Below are 12,208 nucleotides of genomic sequence, written 5' to 3' on the forward strand. Positions count from 1 at the left end.
GAAATGAATTCAAGTCAACTCAGAGCGGTGCCGCTCTGACATATGAGAACAAAATACGATTTTGGAGCGGTGCTGAGCGGCAAGAGCAACTTTCAGAGGCATGCCGCTGCCGCTCAGACACCCCCTGTTGAATAAACTACTTCCTCACCTCTTTCACAGTATGTGCCTTCCCATCCAGCAATACAGGTGCAGGTGAAGTCATTAACCTCATCTCGACAGAATCCGCCATTTTGACACGGCAAGGCAGCACAATCATTAATATCTGCACACAAACACACAAAAACATTTGAAATAAATTTGGGGATATTGCTATGATCATATGAGTTATTGAACCCTGTGTGTTAAAACAATTCACTACCTGTGTTCTTCTATTTGCCATTGCCATTCTTAAACAGCTATGATAATCTTAGATATCTGATTGGCTTATGCTAATGTCCGAGTTGGGTTCTTTCAGACAGTAGAGAATGACAGGTTTGACAGCAACTGATCCAACATTCGCGTCCTTTGCAAAATACCGAGCCGGACCGTGTGATCACTGTTATATGACGTTTTACATCCTGTAGGGTGTTTTGATTGGGCAAATCACTGCTTAGTTTTTAAGTGAAATATATGTTGTAAGGAACTTGGCATGTTACTTTAGTGGACAGCTGTGTCAAACCATAACATTGACATCATTAAGCTACTCCCATTTAGTGACTATGTAGTTCTATTGTAGTCTGTAGTTTATGTATTTCAAGTTTGAAGATTTTGTCCGAAAGGCACTATATAAATCTTCATTAAATTATATATTATATTATTTATGTTATTTTGACTATAACTAGAGCCCTTGTCAGAAGTCCACTGATGTTGCTGTGGAAATATAAAGGTATCTATACAAATTGGTGCTGAAAGCATGTTTTAACTGTTAGTATTTGAATGCACCAGCTATGCTATGCTAGACTAGGCTAGGCTAGGCTAGGCTAGGCTAGGCTATGCTAGGCTAGGCTAGGCTAGACTACATCGTTGCAAATCATAGACCTACTTACTTTCTTGACATCTGTCACCACGGTAGCCAGGCAGGCATGTGCAATGGAACCTATTAATTTCGTCCACACATGTTGCACGATTAAAACATGGGCTACTAGCACACTCATCAAATTCTGCAAATGTTTAAAATATGGAAAGCAAGCACTAAATAAATATGTATTTGGCGATAAATGCAGACAACGACATGCATTACTTTTGATATAAACAGCACATTATTCATACACCAGAACAAACCATACCACATTATACTACCATTATTGTGTCTTCTGGGAGGTAGTTTCTTCCCAAGACCGATTCATGTACAAACATCATTCTGTTTATACTGGATAATTGTGTAACTTCTTGCAAACTTGTCATTTTCCCACAATATTAGCCAGCTGTGAAAATCATCTACATTGTACATCTATGTCAGCTAAAATGGGCTATTCCAGTTGATATCCATACACCCCTATGGAAGACATGACCATAATCTTTCACTCAGGGAGTGTGAATTTGAAATGGGGTTACCTAAATGGGTGACTCCATTTAAAATTCTCTGTGTAGGAGATTAAGGTCATGTCTTCCATAGGGGGATATGCAATGTACAATGTAATGTACAATGAGAGGACTGATTCATTGCTTATACCAGGGGTCTATTTCACTAAAATGACTTACAATACTGGTACCCTTCGCAGAGACCCTTTGTAAAGTTACATCCAGTAAAAGGGTATTCATAAATGGTTACTTGAGTTAAGAAGGGTTAAAAGTTTAGTGAAATACACTTCTGATGAACATTATCATTACAACAAGATCATAATGCATATTTTTAAATTTATTACCATCTAGAAATACTTACCATTTTCACAGTTATCTCCAAAGAATCCCAACGGACAGGTACATGTGTAGAAATCAGCCCCATCAACACATTGGCCACCATTTATGCATGGGTTGGAGGTGCAGTCATTACGATCTAGGAAATGTAACACAACAACATGCTAATGAAAAGACTTTTTTATCTTTCTTTTCTTTTTTGCAAGTATAGGGGGCTATCATTTTCTTTGGAAGGGGAATCCCAAATATTCAGGGGGGTTTTCATAGAATTTTTAGACCAAAAATAGGGGGGTTAGAATTTTTTCGAAAACATGCATGCATTGTTTAGCTTATCAATTAAAATGAGCGCACAAGTTTTGGGGCGCTCATCGCAATGTTCAGGCAATGAATAATTTGTCTTGAGTCGGGGTGTGTGTGTGTGGGGGGGGGGGGGGTCATAAAAGTTTTCAACCCAAGATAGGGGGGCATAAAAAAAGCCCGCGGGGGGGGGGCATAAAAAAATTGACTCCGGTCACCGAAATATTCATGACCCCCCCTTTCTGACTTCCGGAGAAAATGACATCCCCATTCTCTATTTTGATTGTCAATCAAACATGGCGGATTTACCATAGAGTTACAAACAGCACAATTGCAAGTCCTGGCTCATTACGCCTTTGCTTAAGACATTATATCACTGGTACAAGAGAGCTAGATTGGATATTACATTAATACACATAATTAAGATGGATATTACCTGAGTGGGTTTATACTTACTGAAATCACACAGAGTTCCCAGGAACCCTGGTGGACATACACACCTAAAGGCACCACTTAGATTCTCACATGCGGCGCCATTTCGACAAGGTGTACTACTGCATTCATTAACATCTGTGGACCAAGGAAAAGTTACATTTAATTACATGTTATCATAAGGGAACCACCCAAAAGATTGATTAGGGAGGTAGGGGGTTGAATATTATGCTTCTCAGAGCCATGCTATTTTAAAACAGGAGTTAGCTATGAAATAAAACTACATGTACTTATATTAACAGGACGTCATCAACCTTTTGGCTTGTTCCCTAAAGAGGTGTGTTCATATTTGTCATCTTGACAAAGATGTGATGTAATCACTAATAATCAATGTTGGTGGTATAAAATGATAAGGCCAAAAAAAAGGTTTGTCTCAAAGCTTGCAAGCGTTTGTAAAATCGCGCAATTTGAAGAAAAAGAAATGCTGAATTTTTTTTTATTTAAAAAAAAAGGTTTTTTCCGGAAAAATCCAGCGATAATCAGATTTTTTTCTCAAAATACCATAAAAATACCAAGTCGGGAATAAAAAAAAAAAAAAAAAATCACTTTTCGCATTTGTTTTCAAACTGCTCGTGAGCTTTGAGGCAAACCTTTTTTTTTTTGGCCTAAGGAGATTATGGGTTCATTTTATAGCAATTACATCTGATACCAAGAAACCCAACATTCTGTCAATGAAAAATATAGTTTCCGAATTCCCCAGTCTCATTTTCACAAGAGTTACGTATGTTAAATGTCACAGTTTGTAATTATTAGATTATATTCATGTTTCTGGTTTATGTTCAGCATATTTATGATTGTTCAACAAATTACCAAATCTGAAAGTCTGCTAATTTTAAGGCAATTTCCTTCAGCAATTTAACAGACTTTTCCTTTAAAGCCATAATACACAATTTCTGTCAAATTTTAATTTTGTTATTCTTAGCTAAAAATTATGAAATAATATCAGTAAAACTGTCAGGTTAAAGGGGCATTTCGTGATCCACAGCCTCATCCCCCCACTTTTCCCAAAAAAAGTTGAGATTTTTATACCACTGGATACCCCTGGCTACATAATGTTTATGTACCAAATATTTCTTGCAGATTAATTAGTTTAGCAAAAATATCAAATTTGAATTTCGTTCTGGTGCACCAGAACGAAATTACAACACATTGTCTATGGAGCAGTGTAATACACATAATCATGCATAACTCGCATAACGCATAAAATCGGAATCAACTGAAATTTTGGAAATAAGCTTTTTTCGTGGATATCTACTGAAAAATGTCATAAAAAGAGGATGCTAGGATCACGAAATCCTCCTTTAAGTTAAAATAATGAGGTAAAATAAAAAAAAAACCCATTAACTCTCTTGGCAGCTTAATGTGGAGCTCTACAGAAGATTTTTAAAATGTACTAATTACGTCATTAATTCAAAATCACTATGCTGTCCTACAAACACAGCAATTTGGAATGATTCTAATTAAATGTAAGTTGAGACATGTGTAACCATTACAAATATGGCAAAAATAAGGTTTGAAAATTAAAGCATATTCTGATGTCTTAGATTAAGAAAAAAAAGGTACATTCTGAACTTACCGTCCTGACAGAGAGGGCCATCAAATGCATCAGGACATATGCAGGTGTAGCCATTTACTTCATCTTGACAATATCCACCATTTTGACAAGGATCACTGTCACATTCATTGATATCTATATACAAGGCAAAACAATTTTGTTACAATTAAGAAACAAGTATATTATTCAGGAGGATAGTATACAAATATTAACTGTCTATGAGTGTGATGGTGAAATATAATCATGAGGTGAAGATGGATTGTTCCATCCCACAAACCGGAACGGCGAGTGGAATGGAACAATACATCTTTCACCAGTGATTATATTTCACCATTACACAAATTTAAGACAGTTAATATTTGTTTTATATCACTCATGCATAAATTCTATTACTAAAATACTATTTAAGGTAGGAAATACATTTTGTCATCAACATAACACCATATTTTGCCGTGATATACTTCACATTTTGGGGTCCACCCCATAACTAAATCGGCGAGTCCAAGAGTCCGCGCACGGCCGGCTTGGCGCAGGCGCACTACGGCAGGCACTGTGATGGTATACAAATATTGACTGCTATGAGGGGCATGGTTAAAATTATAGGCCCAAGGTGATCTCAAAACCATGCTATGACCCGAGGCGCAGCCGAGGGTTATAGCATGGTTTTGAGATCACCGCTGGCCTATAATGTTAACCATGACCGCATAAAGCAGATCAATATTTGTTTTATATACCGCATTAATATAGATTTTTGTCATCTGATTGGTTAAAAGGCCTATTTTATTGTTCATAGGCTAATGGTAAAATTTACAAAGAAAGTTTTTTCGTTATGAACCGATCGCGTCACCGCAACTGGCAGGCAGCGTTGGCGCCAGCGTGTGTAATGCTTGAACATGCCATCGCAGCGTAGAGTTTGATCGGGACGACGTGAAAATGACTATGCCGGGAATAGTCTTTTTAAAGACTATTGCCCGAGGAAGAGTTCAGTTTTTACGTAATTCTTAAAAAGGAGGGCATAGCTAATTCAATGACTGCACTTTTAACCAATCAGATGACAGGAATCTATATATGAGGTATATAATAAAGACTATCATGAAGGTGATAGTAAAAATGATAAATGGTGGTAATCAACCAATGGACTGTCTAGAATTTATGTATGAGTGATATAAAAAGGAATAACAGAAATGTATCTTGCATAATATATGGTCAATGAAAAATCATATCATTGCTGATAAATGACCACTTTTCTTTCATTTCATTCAAAATGTGTATCCAATTTAAAACACAAGAATACTTTGGAAGACGCAAGAAGACGTACGGACAGACATAGAAAGACAAACAGACAGGCAGATAAGTCTACTTACTCTGATTGCAAACAGTCCCAGTCCATCCTGAAGTACACTGGCATTCAAACTGATTGAATCTATCTCGACACAGGGCACCATTCTGACATGGCTGGGATTCGCACTCATCCCTGTCATACTCGCACCTGTCACCAGCCCAGCCGGTCAAACACAGACAGGTGAAGCGTCCAATGCCATTCTGACATGTGCCACCATTCCTGCATGGGTAACTGAAGCACTCGTCCAAATCTGTTCATTGAAATGGAATAAAGTGAATTTTGGGTAATTAACATAATTTAATGAGAATATACAAGCAAAGCCTTAAATATATGAAGCTCCTTGGGTTCCCATAAATTTACAAATAAGATGAGTCGATGAACTGAAAAATAGCAAATGTTGCTATATTTATTTATTTATTGCAATGAAGAAAGTCCTTTGTCCCACCGCAAAAGCAGTTGGGGCCTGTGCTATGTTCCATTGAATGTTCTATGGGAATGCTCCACATTTATTATACCAACTACTTCCTGACCAGCTCCAGACTGACGTATAGGCATCAACATGTCAGCTTTACCATAATGATAACAGCTGTTAATGCATTGATATGTCTTGAAATTAAAAATGCTAATATCATATTTGACCTACCGTAAAAACTCGAAAGTTAGCATACTTACTTACTATCAAGTGCTTTTAAAACATGCAAACATGAAGAGCCCCATCCACAAAAGTGTAAAGGGTTTTGAGCAAATCATCGATACCCATAGTTATATACGAACAAGTAAACCTGCAAATGTGTGTCACAACCCTATCAGCTCTGTTGGTAAAGCGCCAGACTTTGGTACAATTTCATGTTTTCAAAAGTGCTTGATAGTAAGCACATATGCTAACTGTCGAGTTTTTACGGTATTTAGGTACCTGTTTGACAGTTGTCTCCATAGAAACCATTGGCACAATTGCAGCTGTAACCTTTGAGGAAGTCATTACAGGTGCCTCCATTTTGACATGGGTTAGAAGCACACTCATCCACATCTGTAAATATATTATGCAAAACATCAAGCAAGAAATTAATGATGGAGTTAAGTTAGTGTTATGTAAGGTGAAGAGAAAATTATTGAAAACTTGAATGTATGTAAAAGTACTTGAAACCCTGATGAAAGTTAATACCATTGTATGAGTACCAACCATTTAATTAATGACAAGTCAATCATACATGGTTAATAAAGTAGTCTTCACACCAAACATTTCAAACTCTTTTTTATATCACACAGGTAAATCCACATCTTTTTACGATCAAAGATTTTAAGAGTGTGTACATAACTGCATTTTTTAAGAGCTTGCAGGATAGTCCTGGGCAGGAATTTCACATCTTATTCAGAAGCACTGAGTGATTGTGATCTGGACTCTCTCTGTGACAGGAGGGTGGATCATTGTCTGAGGTTTGCCGAAGGGCTCTCCAATAATACCAGAACAAATGATTTACTTCCCCTGTCAGGGGCAGAGTCCGTGGTCGCAACCTCACGCAATGCTGACAAATTGTCCCAGCTTTTTGCCAGAACTTCACGCTTCCAGGGTAGCCCCATCCCATTTTTTATTAGTTTATTGAATAATAATTAGCGTTTTTTCATATTACCTGCCCAGGACTCTCCTGCTAACTTAATGCATTCAGCCCCAATCATTGTTTTTTTTTATATGCCATTGTGTTGACTTTTATGAAATTTTACCCCTTTTGTAATTTTTATTTGCATGACTTATTTATTGCTGTGTGATAAATTGTGTTTTGAAATGTGTCAAGTGCAATATAGTAATCTTGATTGTTGTATATAATATCATATATTTTTGATGTGTTTTAAAATTGTAAGTTTCCATGTAATTCAGCCTTAGGGCTGTGATATGAAATAAAATAAACATTACTACTACTACTACTACTACTATTTTGGTCTATGGAAATACCAGCTCTGTGCCAAGTCATAAACAGTAAAGTGTCATGATTTACTTCACTGACCAAAAATGCAATTTAGACAAAATTTTAAAAAAGTAATTGGCACAGATAATAGGTGATACCATTTTATTGCATTTTGGGTACTAAATTACCCCCTTGCACTAGATAATGTAGCTGACTGAACATATATCAGTTCATTAATTTATCCAATTATGTTTTTCAATCGTTACCTTGGTTACAATTCATGCCAGTCCAACCATCGGAACACTGACAAACATAAGAGTTCTGTCCATTTATACATGTGCCACCATTTTGACAAGGACCACTTAGGCATTCATCAACATCTGAAATGCAATCAAATATCGACAATTAATCAATCAAGCGGGCAAACAATCAATCAATCAATTAATCAAATACTTTTGAGTTAGTCATTATATGACCAGCAATTTATTTTGGTTTTACTACTTATTAAGCAGTAGGGTACCAAAATAGCATGCTAATCTTAAGGGCTTCCTATGAACAAACAAGGACGGATTGGATACAGCCAGAGGTAAACATCCAATTTGTAACAAAACTGATTGTGTATTTGTAGCAGGCCTACATGTTGTTATGCTTACCTAGATCACATGTTGGACCCATCCATCCTGGAGGACACTCACACCTATAGCTGTTCACTAAGTTAACACAAGTTGCTGCAAGTAAACACGGAGAACTGGCACACTCATCAATATCTGAAAGCAAATATAAGATACAATGTGATGATGATCCTTGTGGTGTTTTGTTCAATCATGATGTTACCAGTTCACAACAGAGCTCATCCTGCTGCAACTCCAGCTAATACAGTAAGGTATAGATTTTGCATCAACTATTATATGCAAGTGAAAAACTTGAGTTGCAGAACAGTCATAATATATTACAAGCATATCATCTCTATTTCATTACCAATCTTAAGGCTGAATTTTACCCAGTCACTCAGCTAAAATGTGGTTCATCCAATTCCACCTCCTGTCAATACAGCAAGGCATAGATTTTGCATCAAACATTCCATGTTAGTATAATTTAATAAGTTGTGAAACATTTTTCACTACCAATCTAAGAGCTGAATTTGTACTTAGTCACTCAGCAAAAATTTATTGGTAAAACAATCAGACATTCATCATTCACAAACTATGTGTTAATATAATTTTACTTTAAAATGAAGTAACACAAGTTTCATCTCTTACCCATCTCACAGTTGTCACCTGCATAACCTGTTACGCATCTACATGTGTAAGAGTTGGTTCCATCAGTACATGTTCCAGCATTCTGGCATGGGTTGCTTGAACACTCATTAATTTCTGTAAGTCAAAAACAAGCACCAAATGTTAAAACTTTCACCATTCCTAGCAGTGTTCATCCTCCCTAGAATTTGGTGTGTCAAGAGCAGAGCTGCCAATCTTCTAAAAACACTTGTCAAGACTTGAAATCAGAATTTTCACACTTTCTTGTATGAACCAAAGTATTAACCCCATGAGAACTACCTGCCGATTGGCCAAAATGAAGTTTTCATTGACAATTGGCCCAACAAGCAATATTGTTAGAATAATTTCATCGCACAAAAAATTAGGGTGAATTATTTGCAAACCTCCATTCTGATTAGTGATTAAAGTGAAAATATCATGTAATTAACCAATTAGAGGCAATATTAGATCAGCAGGTAGTGCTGAGGGGGTTAACATTAATCTTTAGCAGTTAGTTTCAGTATTTTCCAATATTTGATTCAGTATTCTTGATAAAATCAATACAAAAATGCAGAAAATTAGTACCAAGGATGTAAGTAGGTGCTGATAAAAAGGAATATGTGTGAGCAAATCCCCTTGGAAAATTTTTTTTACAAAGAAATATCCTCATCCAACTTACATCCCTGCAGTACTAGTTGGCAGCTCTGCAATTGGTTCTAAAACGTACAATTTACATTGAGAATAGCAATTCTATTGCACTACATCACATATCCATTGTGCCCTATAGGCAACATACAGCCGCAGAGTCCCAGCATACATACAAATATTTTAGAACATGTTACAAACATGTTTTGGTTACCCGTTTTAATAACATTTTTTAAACGTTTTAAATGAAGAAACACTAGAAGATTTTTTAAATGTTGTCAAAATGCTATTTTAAAATATTTTTGGCAAACATCTGCAAAATTGTTTGTCACTGTTTAAATAACATTATGTTAGAATGTTTTATAGCAAGTTTTCAAAAATGTTTTTGAATGTTATTAAAATGTTTAATACCATATATATACTCTGTGTATAACTCAACATTTGAAGCAGTCAAGTTAGCTCAATCGATAAGGCATTTGACTATAGTGTGAGAGGTTGTGGGTTCGAACCCTGGTGGTACCTAGTATGCTCACATGGAAAAACTGAGTTAGCTTAAAATTCCCTTGGACAAGGAACTTACTGCTAATTGTCTCGTTGTAACCCGTATGAAACGCGGGGAGCTGATCCTGGTTGCGAAGATTATTTGTGAAATGTCTAAGGTGTGTGCTCTTGAAGCAGCAAAATTGTTGTTATTATGTTGGTTTGAGATTGTGTTGTCGGTCTATGACAATACAAATGACTTACCAAATTAGCAATACATTAAATTGTAGTATGGAGCTCTTCAAATTATAAATTTTGTTACTAAATTATGAAATGCTACCTTCTTCTTGCAATTGTTATAATGGTACCCATGTTCATACTTTAAGCCATGCCCACAATTATTGATAAATACCCACCATTATTACAGTTGTTGCCTTGGTAACCATCAGGACATTCACAAACGTATCGATTAATTTCATCAATGCAGGTTCCTCCATTTTGACATGGGTCGCTCTGACACTCATTAATATCTGGAATAAATTATTCAAATTATGCATGAAATATATATGGCTTATTTAATGAAGTCAAATTTTACAAGAAATTTTTATCAATGTGATCAATATATTTTAACTTACATATTTTTATATGGCAAAAAATGGTTGTGTTGCCCTCAGTGACCAACCCTAAATCCTGCAAAATCAGTGTCTCAATTTTTTTTAATAAGGATTTTTGTAGATATATTCAAAATCTCAATGTTTTCCACTTAAAAATAAATGTTTTATTGAAAAACTAGTCTTAAATTGATTATCTAACAAGTATCCAGCAGTCAAAATTGACAAATATCCCTCATGGAAGAAGCATTATTTAATATTTTTTGGGATTTATATAGGATGTTAAAAAAATAATTTAAAAATTCGACTCACCAACCATCCTGATTTTTCCCACTTAAGGGCAACACAACAATTTTTTTGGTCTAAATATAATTGTACATATTGTTTCACATCTTGGTGTTTTATGATATTCTCTAACTAATGTAGGCCTATTGAAATCATTTTGAAATTATGCAACAATTACCTGTTTCACACTGACTGCCTTCAAATCCATCTCGACATAAGCATTCCCATCTGTCTATCAAGTTATTACAAGTGCCAAAATTCTGACATGGGTTGCTAACACATTCATTAACATCTGTGAATAAATTATGTAAATGTATTAATCAATATGCATGAACTTTTATACTTCATTCTTAAACACTTGATAATTTTCTTGCAATCTTATTGGTTCTTACCTGTGTGGTATGACACGATATAACACGCTTTAGCATGTGCGCAATGATGCGATACTCATACCCACTATTTGAACCAATCAGAGGTGCATAGCAACAACGGGACAGATCGATTCTAAGCCCTCGGTAATTTCTTGTAAAATGTAGGATTTAATTTAAAATTTGGTATACTTACGATTAATGTATTTACTTGAATTGAAGTGTGTTTAAGAATGAGAATAAAGGTATTGTTTTTAGCCACTGTCGTGCATCTATCGTCTTATATAACACGCAACATCATTATTATTGGTGTAAACAACTCCACTTCGCCTCATTGTTTTATTTAAAATAATGAGACAATAGATGCACTCAGGGGCTAAAAACAATACCTTTATTCTCTAACTCTCTCCTTCTAGTAAGGGTTATTTCATACACTCGCTAACTTATTAAATATATGCAGCAAATATGAATTGTGTAGGTTTCCCACATTCTTATCCATGTCAAAATTAATGTTAAATAATCAACTTGAGCTATGCAAATCACTTGTTATTTATATGAACTGTCTCCTCCAATAACATTAAACAACATTAGCATATGGATGATTTGGCATATGCAAGTACTAGTGACTTGCACATATGCACCCCAACCACTGTTATCTGGTTATTATGGGACTATGCAATGGATTGCTTATTTGAATATCTGGATATGGGAATTATGTAAAATTCTTCACTAATTGTCCTCAATGCTAAAATTGGGATAACAGAAAAGTACTGAATAAAGGTTGATAACACCAAAAAATACTATTATGTTGTAAATAGTGTTTCAGATAACATGGAATTGGTCTTCAAATGCTTTAAAGTATAGAAATAAAGGGATAAAACACTAAAATCATGTTTTTTTACAAGGTTACTGAGCCACACATCAGAGAAATCTGTAACTACATAGGCAGTTCTGTGTTTTGCAACATTTTCTTAAAGAAATTAGCGCACAAAAGGAATAGACTTACCAAGTTCACAATTATTTCCAGCATAGCCAGCTCTGCAGGTACATGTATAGCCATCCACCTGGTCATTACATGTACCACCTCGTAAACAGGGAGCACTTGAACACTCATTAATGTCTGAAAGTAGATGCATAATG

General features: G+C 35.5%; 1 protein-coding gene across 2 annotated transcripts in view; it reads right to left on the reverse strand.

Moving 5' to 3' along the window:
• Nucleotides 1–12,208, reverse strand: part of LOC140151356 (uncharacterized) — a 140,866-nt gene that overhangs the window by 71,697 nt on the left and 56,961 nt on the right. For both annotated transcript variants that reach the window (XM_072173669.1, XM_072173670.1), the window contains exons 20-32: nucleotides 12,075–12,188; nucleotides 10,879–10,992; nucleotides 10,221–10,334; nucleotides 8,683–8,796; nucleotides 8,077–8,190; nucleotides 7,690–7,803; nucleotides 6,436–6,549; nucleotides 5,545–5,772; nucleotides 4,202–4,315; nucleotides 2,590–2,703; nucleotides 1,862–1,975; nucleotides 1,026–1,139; nucleotides 149–262 (exon numbers count right to left, since the gene is read on the reverse strand). In XM_072173669.1, the coding sequence (XP_072029770.1) occupies nucleotides 149–262; nucleotides 1,026–1,139; nucleotides 1,862–1,975; nucleotides 2,590–2,703; nucleotides 4,202–4,315; nucleotides 5,545–5,772; nucleotides 6,436–6,549; nucleotides 7,690–7,803; nucleotides 8,077–8,190; nucleotides 8,683–8,796; nucleotides 10,221–10,334; nucleotides 10,879–10,992; nucleotides 12,075–12,188 (1,596 nt within the window). The remainder of the gene's footprint in view (nucleotides 1–148; nucleotides 263–1,025; nucleotides 1,140–1,861; nucleotides 1,976–2,589; nucleotides 2,704–4,201; nucleotides 4,316–5,544; nucleotides 5,773–6,435; nucleotides 6,550–7,689; nucleotides 7,804–8,076; nucleotides 8,191–8,682; nucleotides 8,797–10,220; nucleotides 10,335–10,878; nucleotides 10,993–12,074; nucleotides 12,189–12,208) is intronic.

Source organism: Amphiura filiformis, chromosome 4 (genome assembly GCF_039555335.1).
Source record: "Amphiura filiformis chromosome 4, Afil_fr2py, whole genome shotgun sequence".
Lineage (NCBI taxonomy): Eukaryota > Metazoa > Echinodermata > Ophiuroidea > Amphilepidida > Amphiuridae > Amphiura > Amphiura filiformis.